Source organism: Brassica napus, chromosome C8 (genome assembly GCF_020379485.1).
Source record: "Brassica napus cultivar Da-Ae chromosome C8, Da-Ae, whole genome shotgun sequence".
In the NCBI taxonomy this organism is placed as follows: domain Eukaryota; kingdom Viridiplantae; phylum Streptophyta; class Magnoliopsida; order Brassicales; family Brassicaceae; genus Brassica; species Brassica napus.
The window spans coordinates 38,098,351-38,110,786 of NC_063451.1; the positions used below are offsets into that span (position 1 = coordinate 38,098,351).

The 12,436-nt window shown below is 36.6% G+C and overlaps 1 protein-coding gene across 1 annotated transcript; it reads right to left on the reverse strand.

The window, feature by feature from the left end:
- Positions 1–6,578: 6,578 nt before the first annotated feature.
- On the reverse strand, positions 6,579–9,417 carry LOC106360804 (receptor-like protein 48). The gene has a single exon (XM_013800473.3). It carries the CDS (start codon positions 9,333–9,335, stop codon positions 6,771–6,773), a length of 2,565 nt encoding a protein of 854 aa, XP_013655927.1. The 5' UTR covers positions 9,336–9,417; the 3' UTR covers positions 6,579–6,770.
- Between the last annotated feature and the right edge of the window lie 3,019 nt (positions 9,418–12,436).

The window sequence follows — 12,436 nt, forward strand, 5'->3', positions numbered from 1 at the left end:
ACCAACTTATTTAAAATATAACATTTAACTCTTATAATATTTTTTCGTATCAGAAGTTAACATTTTATAATTTATAAGGATCAAGCAATTGGTATGGATACACTAATATATAGTTGACTCTGAAGAAAATAAGAGCATGATCGACGCAATATACTTCCATTGTAGTTTGAAGTGGTTTATGGTGCAGAAGTGGACACCTAACTTTAGAGGTTTAGATCTCGGTTATAAATGTCTACGTAAAAAAAGAAGAAGGTGTAGTTTAGTAATTGGTTGGATTTTTAAGGAATGTAAAAGCAAAAGAAAATTTATAGTCATAAGCCGAAGGCCTGGGACGGATCGGGTATCCGGACAATTTTAAGGTATCCGGATCATTATCCGGCGGATCCATAATTTTACTATCCTTATCCGGATCTAGGCTTTTCGGATATCCGGGTGTCGGATATCCTTATAAAAATTGTAATATCCGGCGGATATCCGGATCCGATTTGAATCCTTAAAATAAATAAAAAATAATACTAATATATATAAAATATTAAAAATAATTTTTTAAAAAATATATATAATGTTTTTAATTATTTTTATGTATAATATTACAAAATTTACATAAAATTTACATATACTATTATAAAAATAAAAATATATTAAATAAAATTAGTTTTTATATATAGATATTACTATTTTTGAAATAATTATTAATAAAACTTACGGATCCGGATACCTGGACTAAAAAATCAAGATATCCGGATTCGGCTTTGACGGATCCAACATTTTACTATCCGGATATCCGGATTTTCGGATCGGATCCGGATCAAATCTCGGATCGAATCCGGATCTCAGATAAAAGTCTCAGGCCTATTTCGAACACTCGAAGGCACTTAGAATACTACAGTAAGAAAATTATTGACAGTAATTATTATATTTTGAGTCAAGCTATAATGACATCCAACGGGATAAAAGTAATTTTATGTTTGTCAACAGTGAAAGTAAAGTTACAAAAAAAAATAGTGAAAGTAATTTATGGGTTTAGTTTATATAAACATTGGTGTTAAAAAAAAGAAGTTTATATAAACATTAAACCTTAAACCCTATAATTTCATATGTAATCAATAACACCCAATCATACTCCTTATATTTCAATTTATTTGATTCTTAAGGTTTTAACAAGTTGATTATAAGAACACAAAATTTATTTTAGTTTAATTTCTTGTACACAAAACATCATTGACTCAAACAAATTCATGAACCAATAAAAGAGTACACTGCATAATACAGTCATAAAAAAACAAATAACTTTAAAATTTTGTATAAAAATTTGAAAACATCATTTAAAATAAAACTTTAAAATTCCTAAAATATCAATTATATTGAAACGGAGTGAGCATAGCTTATACTTCAAAGTTTTGCATTTTTGAAGATTCAAAGAAAAAGAAGAACTCCCACTCACTCACATTAAACGACTTTTCATGGTTAATCAATATATTAAAATCAGTGATTAGACACTTATAGGTGAAGAGAGAACAAATTAAATAGATATAGGAAATCATTAATATCGCTTAGCTGTTATGAACACTGAAGATAAGTCATCGACATCAGCTGCGGTGATAGGATACGAATGGGAACGTATTCCATTCAATACCCAATATCGAAGTTGGAGATTATCGTATTAAGCAACCAGCCACCTGTCACCGAGACAATATATGCTACTAGTTACTAAAGATTTATAGTATTGTATAGTCGACATGCAGTTCAACAATTCACGATTTTATACACGTTCCCATCGTGACATAACATGATGTCACACATTCCTCTCATGACGTAGACTCAGAGCCGGTCCTAGAAATTCGGTGGCTGGAAGCAAAAATAAAAAAAATTGGCCACTTTTAAAGAATAAAAGATAGAAAAAAATTAATGGCTGATATGGAGAAGGTTATGTTCGAACCGGGGTTGGAAAGGCAGTAGATAAACGCAATGGACCACTAGACTAAAGGGAATATTAATGTTTTGTGGCTGAAATATTTTGATAAATTATACGGCCGGAAGCAACCGCTTCTTCCACGTGGTCCAAGGGCCGGCACTGCGTAGACTCTTTGTATTATCATGTTTTGTGTGTATTTTGGCTACCTAAAGAATGCCACGAATTAAAACTTGTTTGTAGTTTTTTTCTTTGAGCTTATTTGTCGTTATATTCTATAAATTTCTCGAGAGGGATTATGTAACGCCCTGATGGGTCTTACGTCCGTTCACTAGCTAAACCTATAAACTTCATAACATGTGCTATGATCGGCATGTTATTTTTCGAAAGTTTAAAATATTTGTTAATTGATCATATAATTACCAATTTTTTTTCCTGTGATTTGGCATACTTCACATTATCACTTATTCTTCCACTACCCAATTCAAATATGCTTAGCTTTGAAATTTTTAAAACAAATAACCGAAAACGTGAACACATGTTTTTTTTTATTCAACCTCTGCTTTGTAGATAATAAAAGGGAGTAAGCAAAAACATGTTCTACACATGATTGTTCAAATCTTGAATGTAAAAAAACACAAAACATAAACGGTTCAAGAAACGTGAACACATGTTAGTAATATAAATAGTTAAATAAATTAACATACATTACCATATATCACAGACTGAAATATAATAGTTTAAAATTGCATCTCATTTTTTAAAAATATGACTATATATTTCAGAAGTAATAAAAAGTTGTATAATCTTTGATTTCCTAAAGATAAACTTAATTTGAATTTGGAATACGATACGAAGAGAAAAGGAAGCCATAAGAACAGAAAAAACAGCCGCCAGTCTTCGTTACTTTCTCCGGTGGTGGGCGCTCCTCGCCGCCACCGAATGACTTGTCCTCTTGTATTTCGTTTCTTCTTCACCTCTCTAAGCATCTCTTCTTTGTTTCTTAACATATCTAGAAATTTTGGGGTTTTGAATTTTGTTGATCTATAGATCTTGAGTTGTTTCCCTTTTAGATTTCTGAAAGTTCAGATGATATTGTTTTGGATCAGTCTTGTTCGTTTACTTCGTCTTGGCTTGTGCTTCATCTTTTTATCCTATTTGTTGTTTGTTCCTCGACAGAGAGGTTGAAAATTTGAGGCGTTTTAGTGTTTGTCCTCTTGGTTTTTGTTTCAACAACGGTCTAAGCGATGGTGTGTTAATGGTGCGATCATGTGTTGACGGTGTAGTGGTGTGTTGTGAGCAGAGTAGGTCTAACACCTTTGAGAAGAGAAGATTCATGGTTTTTGTCGCCTCCATCTCTATGTTATGAGCTCTTCTCATGGCCTTTGAATAAGTGTGTCTTCTGGAATGTCATTTGCCTCTCTCGTCTTGGGTGGCTTCTCGTCCTCGGTAGCTTCTGTTTGTTGAAGCATATAAAAAGGTTGAAGCTTTTAGGTTTTCTGATGAAGGTTCAATTGAGAAGGGAGCTTTAGTCTAAGGCGTTTGTTTGCTTCTCGAGTTGGTTTTTGGTGTTAGATGTTGTGGTTCTGGCTTGGTTCCTGGAACTGAAGGTTTAGGTAAGTTTGGTTTGGTTTCGTTGTTGTGAAGGCCAATGCATCGCTTATTCTATGTTGTCTGGCTCTCGGAAGAGATCCGACTTGTCAAAGCCAATATGTATCATCTCTATTCTCGCTACCAAGGATTGTTCACGGGTTTGGATGTAAGAGTGAAGATTAATCTAGTGATCTTAGTAGTTGTTGTATGTCATCCGTTGTTTGGGTTTGGGTTTGTGATCCCCTATTGCGAACTATGTTTACGGGGATTTTAAGTTATATCCGCCGGCATTTGGATTTTGTATGTTCTTTCCGTTTCATCAATCAAAAATCAGAAGGGAACAAAAAAGAATTTGGAATACGATATCAACTCCGTAGGTGGCCTTTACTCTAGCTCGCGTGAAAAGAACAGAATCATCAGATCTGTATGTGGCGAAAACTTATGACTTCAACTAGGAATCCATGTGTATTAAAAGCCGACCAATCAGGTAATGTTGCGCGTGACCAAGCCAACACGTGGGGGCTCTGGTCAGTATTAAGTGCCACGTGGTGGAACCAAACCGAGTTGACGGCTGGAACCAGATAGCCACATAGTAAATACAGCTAGCTTCACATCTCATTGGCTTTCTCTCTGCCGCGTCTGACTCGTGGGTGGACCCCTCACTCAGCAACCTTTTTACAAATGTTGTTGTCTCTTTTAAGCTGCTCTTGTCTCACCAAACAACCTTTTTTGCTTTATCGGCCGACACCAACAACTTTTTTTAAAAAAAATTGTAATTAAGTACGTATTTTGCATTTTACCAATAAGTACGCATTTTGCATTTTAAATCACGTTACAGAATCTTTTCTATTCAAAGTTAGATACGACATGACAGAAACCATTGTCTTAAACCGTTTAAATTAATTGTTTGTTCAGTGTCTTGATGAGATCAAAGACTTATTATCATATCAGATCAACGAACTTACGTTTCTTATCTTCTGGATAACATTCATTATAGTGACAATGTCACACCGTTTAATGTTCAATGGTCCAGTGTGAATTTAAGAGACTAGAAGCAATGGTTCACCTAATTAAATTAACCATCCATTTTACAATTTAGTGTTTTATATGTCGACTATATATGTAACTGATAATCAAATTTTATATTTATGTATATATCATATTTACAATGCGAAGAAAAACAGAGGACTTATCAGATATACATATTATCTCATTATCTAAAACGTACAAGCCAGTCTGAACCAAATGCCACGAGTGCATTGCATGTAACAGAGACTGAAATAGATACGACTACTTTCGAGCTTTATCAAAACCGAGTTTCTTAGGAGCAGCCGAGCAGTATCAGCATCGTCTAGCAAATGATCTAGTTGTTGACAAGCTTAAGATCAAGTAAGCAAGTTTTAAGCCCAGATGTCCCGGTCTTGGGCTGGGCCTAGAAGTGACTAACGTGCACTGAGGCTACAATGTGATGTTGACCAAACCAGTCAGCAGATCTTGGGGCCAAATGTGGCGCATGCTCAATCTGTAGTGCAGTATCTCATAGATATTAAGTGCTGATGGAAGAAGCGAACGAGCGAACAAATAGTTGAGAGAAAAAAATGTTTAAATATCAATCTTCACCCTAAATCTTCTACCCCGGTCTCAATTGGCTGCAGGATCGGAATCATTCATGTCAAAGATCATGTCATTTGCTTTGTGCCCTATATCATGGATTGCAAGACAAGACAAGAAAATAAGCGAATTGTATAAGTTGTTGAATGCAGTCAGGGAAAATGTAGATAGATCTTTTGTTGGGTGCACATCTGATATAGAATAAAATAAATGACATTGTAGGGTGTGCACTAGTCTATGACCATTTTTTCTTGTTGATTTATTGTGTTTTTGCATACTTTTTTTTTGTCACGGAAACTCTTATATTAAACTTAAATATCCAAAAGGGTTAAACAACTACAACCGGAGGTAAACTCGACCGCCAAACGATAAACGAAGACTACTACAACAATACGAGTGATAGAGGTGTTAAAGGGGTGAAGATACCCATAAAGATGCTTCACTTGAGACCCTGAAACTAATATTGCTAAAATCACGGGTGCACATGCCATTTTAGTTGCTGCACTGGTTTCGTTGCGGGTCTGCCCGCGGCAAGACGAGGTCCCGGAAACTGATGACCAATGCCGTCTCGACGTCTAGCCTTATTTGAGTCGTACAAGGGAATGTATAAAAGCAAATCAGGAAATGAACCCTTGAGCTACTAGAATTGCGGTATATATATGGAGCCATCTAAACATGTTCATTCATACATGAACTTAACATGGCTGCTTTAGCTTCAGATTTGATTGGCGAAGGTGACAATATAAACCCTTGGACCTTCCTGTCTCTCTGTCTCTCATGATTGTTGCTGCCTAATAACACAACACTCTTACACAAGAAAATAATGATTTTTTTTAAAAACACATTCAATATAATAAGCTAAAATTATCAACAAAAAAAAGTACAACATAAGCTAGGCAACAATATTGCTAAAAAATAGCTAGGCAACAATTTTCTTGACCGTACTCAGTAAAGCTTTGACCACTAGCACTTGACCGTATTCAGAAAAAGCTTGCCTTAAGCTATCGTACATCCGTAGTATTCACTGAGAGATCTGAAACAACTAAAATACAGTAACAAAACGTTCCTATCACAGCACATGGCTAAAGGATATTGAAAATGAAGATTTTAAAGAAGAAAAAATTACTTAAAACTTGGTAGTCATGTAAAGTAAATTTTGAACAGACAGATCAAAACATCATAATTTAATCAAGCTAAGAAGATACAAACGAAGTAGAGAGGAAGGTAGTACCGATCGTGTGAATAGATGAACTGAGAGAGAGGTACAGTGGCCGCCTGGCCGGAGACTAAAGTCATGGAATCAGGGCTAAATTATAAAATTTTATAGCATAATTTACATGTGGATATAATATATACGTAGATCCTGGGAAGTGAGGATGGTTCAGCGATCGCAACAAGAACGTTTTGAATGGAGATGCGTTACTTGCATTACTATGGAGGCGTGTTTGGTTAAGTATCTCTGTGACAAGCCTTCAAAAGGAAATCAACTCCACCAAAAAGTGCATACTCTCACAAACAATACAAGGAAAGCTAATTCTTGACAACGTTACAATATTAATTTAAAAACAAGGGAGATGATTATAAGATGGTAGATAATTTGACCACAGAAAAAAAGAAGACAATAGATAGATATTATCAGGCAACTGATGCTATATTAAGCAAAAGAGTGAAAAATCCTCATGAACCATTCAGGTTTATATAAAGTCAGAATGTGGCCAATGGTGAGTCCACAGAAAACACCTGGTACATAGGCTATTGCAACTGCAATCCAGCTCAACACTTGATCATTTTCTTCCTTTATTACTTCATATACTTCTTCTCCTCCACCGCATGTTTCTTGAAGAGGAGCACCGCATAGGCCAGGATTCTCCGCGAATGAGGAACTATTCTGGCTTTGAATCTGAGTGCCTCGTGGTATTGAACCTTCGAGCATGTTGTTGGAGAAGTTCATCAACGCTAGAAACGAGAGTTTCCCAAGCTCTGGCGGTATATTACCGGATAATCTATTTTCGGACAGATCTAGTGATTGGAGATTGGTCAAATTCGATAGAGACGGTGGAATATGGCCAGTGAAAGCGTTGTTTGACATGTTGAGCACAATCAGTCCCTTCAGCAAACCGATGGATTGGGGAATATCTCCTTCCAGACGGTTTCCGGAGACATCGATGGTTTTGTACATTCTGAAACCACTCCCAAGCAACTCCATCTCCGAACCTTTGATTGCTAGAACAACCGACTTATGATAGTTCGAAAAGCTAAATCCCATAAACCTCTCTTGCTTATTATCTGTAACGTATGCACCTGAAGACATTGCACTCCAGTTAGCAAAGTAATCCAATGGTAGGACGCCAGTGAAGATATTTTTCGAAATGTCGAAGATTCGAAGCTTGGGGAAACTCAGAGAATATATTGGCCCGTGGAACTCGTTAGAACGAAGAACAAGAAACTGCAAATCAGGCAACAAACTCAACCAAGAAGGAAAAGTGTCATTGAACATGTTGTCTTCAACGTTGAGAAACTCGAGGCGAGTGCAGTTGATCAAAGACCTTGGAAGCTCTCCTGATAGCTGATTGCCACTAACATCAAGTGAAATCAATCCCACGCTGATAGATTCCTCAGGAAACTTACCAGAGAGGTTGTTGTTTCGGAGATGCAAGAGCGAAAGCTTAGTGTTGAAACTCTTGAAACACCGAGGTATAGAGCCGATGAATCTGTTGTTGCTTAAAAGAAGTGTGTCAAGAGAAACCAATCCGCAGATCGTCGTCGGAATCTCTCCCGAAAACTGATTATCTGAAGCCGAAAAGAACCTAGTAGAGTTTGGTAACAAAGGAAATGGATCTTGAAAAGTGTTTGAACTTATATCGAGCATTTCTAGAGGACTCGTTTGAATAGCATCTTTTGGTCCGTCAAAGCCGGTTAAAGCATTCTTCGAAATGTCAAGGTACACCAGTTCTGACATCCATAACCAATCCGGTACTCGCCCTTCGATTTGATTGGCGGAAATATCCAGATAATACAAATTGGGTTGCTTGCGAAGAAAGTTTGGAAATTCGGAGATATTGCATGACGCTAGAGACAGCGATCCCAAGGGCGAGGGGAGATGGAGACTTGAACTGATCTTCAAATGATTCCCCGAAAGATCCAGCATAGAAAGTGAAACGAGCTTAGAGAAAAGACTCAACTCAAGTAAACTTCTCGTATTCAGATACGAGAGGTCGAGTAACACAAGTGATTTGAGATGCAAGAAGCTGCTGAAATCGACCGTGGACCCGGTGTTCCAAAAGGAGAGGTCGAGTAACGAAAGCCGGACTAGTTTCGATATAAACCCCGGGATAGGTCCATTCAAATAGTTTCCACCAAGGGTTAAAGTCTCAAGTTTAGAAGGCAAAGATGAAGAAGATGTATTCGCAATCTCAAGAGGACCGCTGAAGCTGTTTTTCTCCAGGTTAAGAAAGATCAACGAAGGGATCGTGAAAAGAGACGATGGAATAGGTCCGGAAAATGAATTCGAACCAACATCAAAGTGCACCAGTTTGGAGAAGCTACTCATGTTAGATGGGAGGTTACCTTCTAAATGGTTAGAACGAAGGTCGATCCACGTAAGCTCAGTCATGTTGAGTAGTGCATGATGAAAGCTCCCACTGAGCTTGCTCGTCGAGAGTAGCACCTTTGTTAGTTGGTTTAGTTTGCCCATCGACTCCGGTAGCTCGCCGGTGAAACCATTGCCTTCAAGATCAAGATGAGTGAGATAGGAAAGATTCCCTATCGAAGAAGGAATCTTTCCGAAGAAGCCGCATCCGTAAAGTTTCAAGACCCTCAAGTGTTTGAGGTTGCCGATGGAGTCCGGTAGAATTCCCGCGAGATTATTGGAGCTAAGATTAAGGCTCTGAAGATGTTGTAGTTTAAACAGACCGCTGTTAGATCTCAAAGAGCCGTTGAGAGAACTGCCCCAGAGATTTAAATCGACGACGTTCCCCGTCTTGAGATCACAAGAGACACCATCCCAGGAACAACAATCAGTGTTGTTTAGCCACCTCTGTGTCTTCTCATTAGGGGCCGTCCCACTGAAGTGAAACTCATTCTTGAACTCCCGAAGAGCATCCCTCTGGTCTGGACGACACATGTGCTTAGCAGGGGAAGAAGCGAAAACAAGTATTGAGTAAGAAAGTGAAAAGATTAAACAGGAGCTCCATATTATCATCTTCCTCAGAGAATGCATCGTTTTCTTTAGCTTTTTTTCTTTTCTTTTTGTTTATTTTGATGTGAAACGAGAGAATATGAAAAGCTTGACTTAAAAAGTCTCCCGTGAATCCTTTTTTTAGATCCAAAGTCTTAATCGATGAAATGGTCCAAAAATTCATGGGTCCTCCTCCACTGACTCTTATCATCATTTTGTGGCCATCTGGAGAAATTTTAGGGAAACAATTTTCGGTGATTAACAAACAACTTATAAACTACAAAGATTTACTTTCCTGAAAAGGTTTACTATTAACGGTTTAGTGATAGCTTTATAGTTAATTTGTCTTCAAAAGATTTAGGAGTTGCTTGTGGCCACAGTATGTTTCAAACTTTTCAGGAAAGTATAGTAACAAACATCTTACTATAACGGTTTAGGCAGGATCCGGCCAGTTGCTCAAAAAAAAAAGGCAGGATCCGGCCTAAACCGAGATCCACGGATCTAACATAAAAAAAAATCCAATAAATTCTCTACTATATATCTAGGCCTGAACTAAACCTATATTTTTGGGTTGTTTGCGGTTCAAGTTTTTGGGTATAGGTAAAATGATCATGCCTAGTTGACAAGTCATTCCACAAATAGATAACAAAAAACGATGTACTGCACCTTGAAAGTCTTTCCAGGAGAGCTCATCTGTAGTGCGAGGATCGTATCTTCCAATCCAAGGTCAATAACAGTTGTCACGCTCACACATCTAGTCAATGCATGTTTGCTAACTCTAAGAAGTGCTTCCCTCTTTCATCAACTGAGATTTCTTGAACGAAGGAAGAGACAAGCTCCATAGCAGCATCGATCAAAAGACATGTAGGATCTCCATCAGGGCATTCATGAAAGCAAATGCCAACTGATTTTTCCTATACGAACCACAATTTGAGAGCTTCTCTACAATTCAAAGTATTGGAAGCAGGCCTATATCAGTATACATTGCGCTTGACATAAGAATTATCATTCCACAAATTGGATCTTCCGTTAAACTTGTAGATACGAGCTAGTGAATGAGGAGAAAAGAAAAGGAAAAGATGGAGAGAGAGAACATCGGAGACGCCATCACAATTCTGATGAGTATGTCAGTTTTGTTAGAGATGGCAAATAGTTGCCATCCCATAAACATGGTAATGATCGCAAAAAAAAGAATCAAGTAAGGTACTCCCAATGGTTCCATCTTTACGATCGGGTCCTGAGCAAAGTTGCAAAATCTAGAGTGTTTTCTTTTCTATGTTGGTTTTAGTTCTTTTTATTTCAGCTAATTCTATACAGAGTCGTAGCCATAAACCACATATCACTGAACCGTTAACAGTTAGAGCTGTAAACTGGGCGAGCCCATGTCCATTAGCCCATATCCATTTGTCCATTTATTGTTTGCGGACAGAGAGTGATCATATCCATTAAGAACCATGTCCATTAATGACCATATCCACTAACACCCATATTTTCATGGGCTGCCATGAGGTCCATAATGACCATATAAGAAATTTTAAATTTTAATTTATAAGCCTACAATTATATATACAAGTTCATAAAATTAAAATTCATCCAGTTCAAAAGTACAACAATACATAAGTACAACAATTCCGGTCTTGGCGGAAAAAATCGATTTTGCGGTTTTGGCGGAAAAACTTAATTTTGCAGTTTTGACGGGAAAACTCGATTTTGCAGTTTTGCGGAAAAACTCATTTATGCGGTTTTGGCGGAAAACTAGATTTTCTGATTTTGGCAGAGAAACTCGATTTTTCGGTTTTTCCATGGGGTCCATAATGACCATGTAAGAAAATTTTAATTTATAAGCCTACAATTTCATATACAAGTTCATAAAATTAAAATTCATCCATAAATTCATAAGTACAATAATACATAAGTTCATAAGTACAACAATTTCGGTTTTGGCGAGAAAAATCGATTTTGCGGTTTTGGCAGGAAAACTAGATTTTCCGGTTTTGGCGGGAAAATTCAATTTTTTGCGTTTTGAAGAAAAACTCAATTTTGCGGTTCTGACGGAAAAACTCGATTTTCTGGTTCTGGCGGGAAAATTTGATATCAAAATTTAAGCGAAAAAATCGATTTTACGATTTTAGCGGAAAAAACTTAAATTTTAGAAATCCTAGGTTTTGTGACCATTGGACAGTCCACGTCCATAAAGCCCAAAACCAACAAAGACCATTTTCTTAATGGTCTTCCACATTTTGTCCAATAAAAACCAATGAAAAAAATGAGTTTGTCCATGTTAAGCCCGTTAGTATATGGACATGGGCAACCATTGGATGGCCCGCTCATTTGACACTTCTATTAACAGTAAGATGTTTTGAAGACAAACAAAGAACAAAACTTAGGTTCATTCCGTAGGGTCAAAGAACAAAACTTAGGTTCATTCCGTAGGGTCTTTACGATCAATCAAAGTGTAAATGACGTCAGTTTTAATGATGTAAATGCCACTAGCTAAATCCTAAACCCTAAACCTTAAATTTTAAACCATATACCATAAATTCTAAACACAATCTCTAGACTTAAACTCAAATTCTAAACACAATCTCTAGACTTAAACTCAAATCCTAAAACCTAAACTTTAGGATATAGGGTTTGGATTTAGGGTCTAGAGTTTGCATCTAGAATTTAGAATTTTACATTTATGGTTTAGGGTTTACGTAGCATCATTTTTTTAGCTATTTTTTCTAATTTAATATTTTTATTTAATAATTTATTTGATATTTTGATTGGTTCTATAAGATGAAGTGAATTTAAAGATTCATCCGAGGAAAAAGTGAACCTAAGTTTTCTTCGCAAATAAACTAATACTTTTCTGAAAAGTTTGAAACAAAAGGTGTACGAAGAGAACTAATGTCTCTATGATAGTCATATCTCTTTCTAAAAAAATACATAATAAAATGAAATACGTGGTAAGCCATAAGCAACTCCTAAATGTTTCCAAATGTTGAAAGCTTTGTAGTTTTATAAGTTGTTTCCAAATGTTAAAAGCTTTTTAATCACCAAAAAAGTTGTCCTAAGATTTCGCCAAATGGCCGCTAAATGATAATTATTACAAAAACTTGTCCAAGTGGACGAATGTAATACGAACAAAATATATGGCA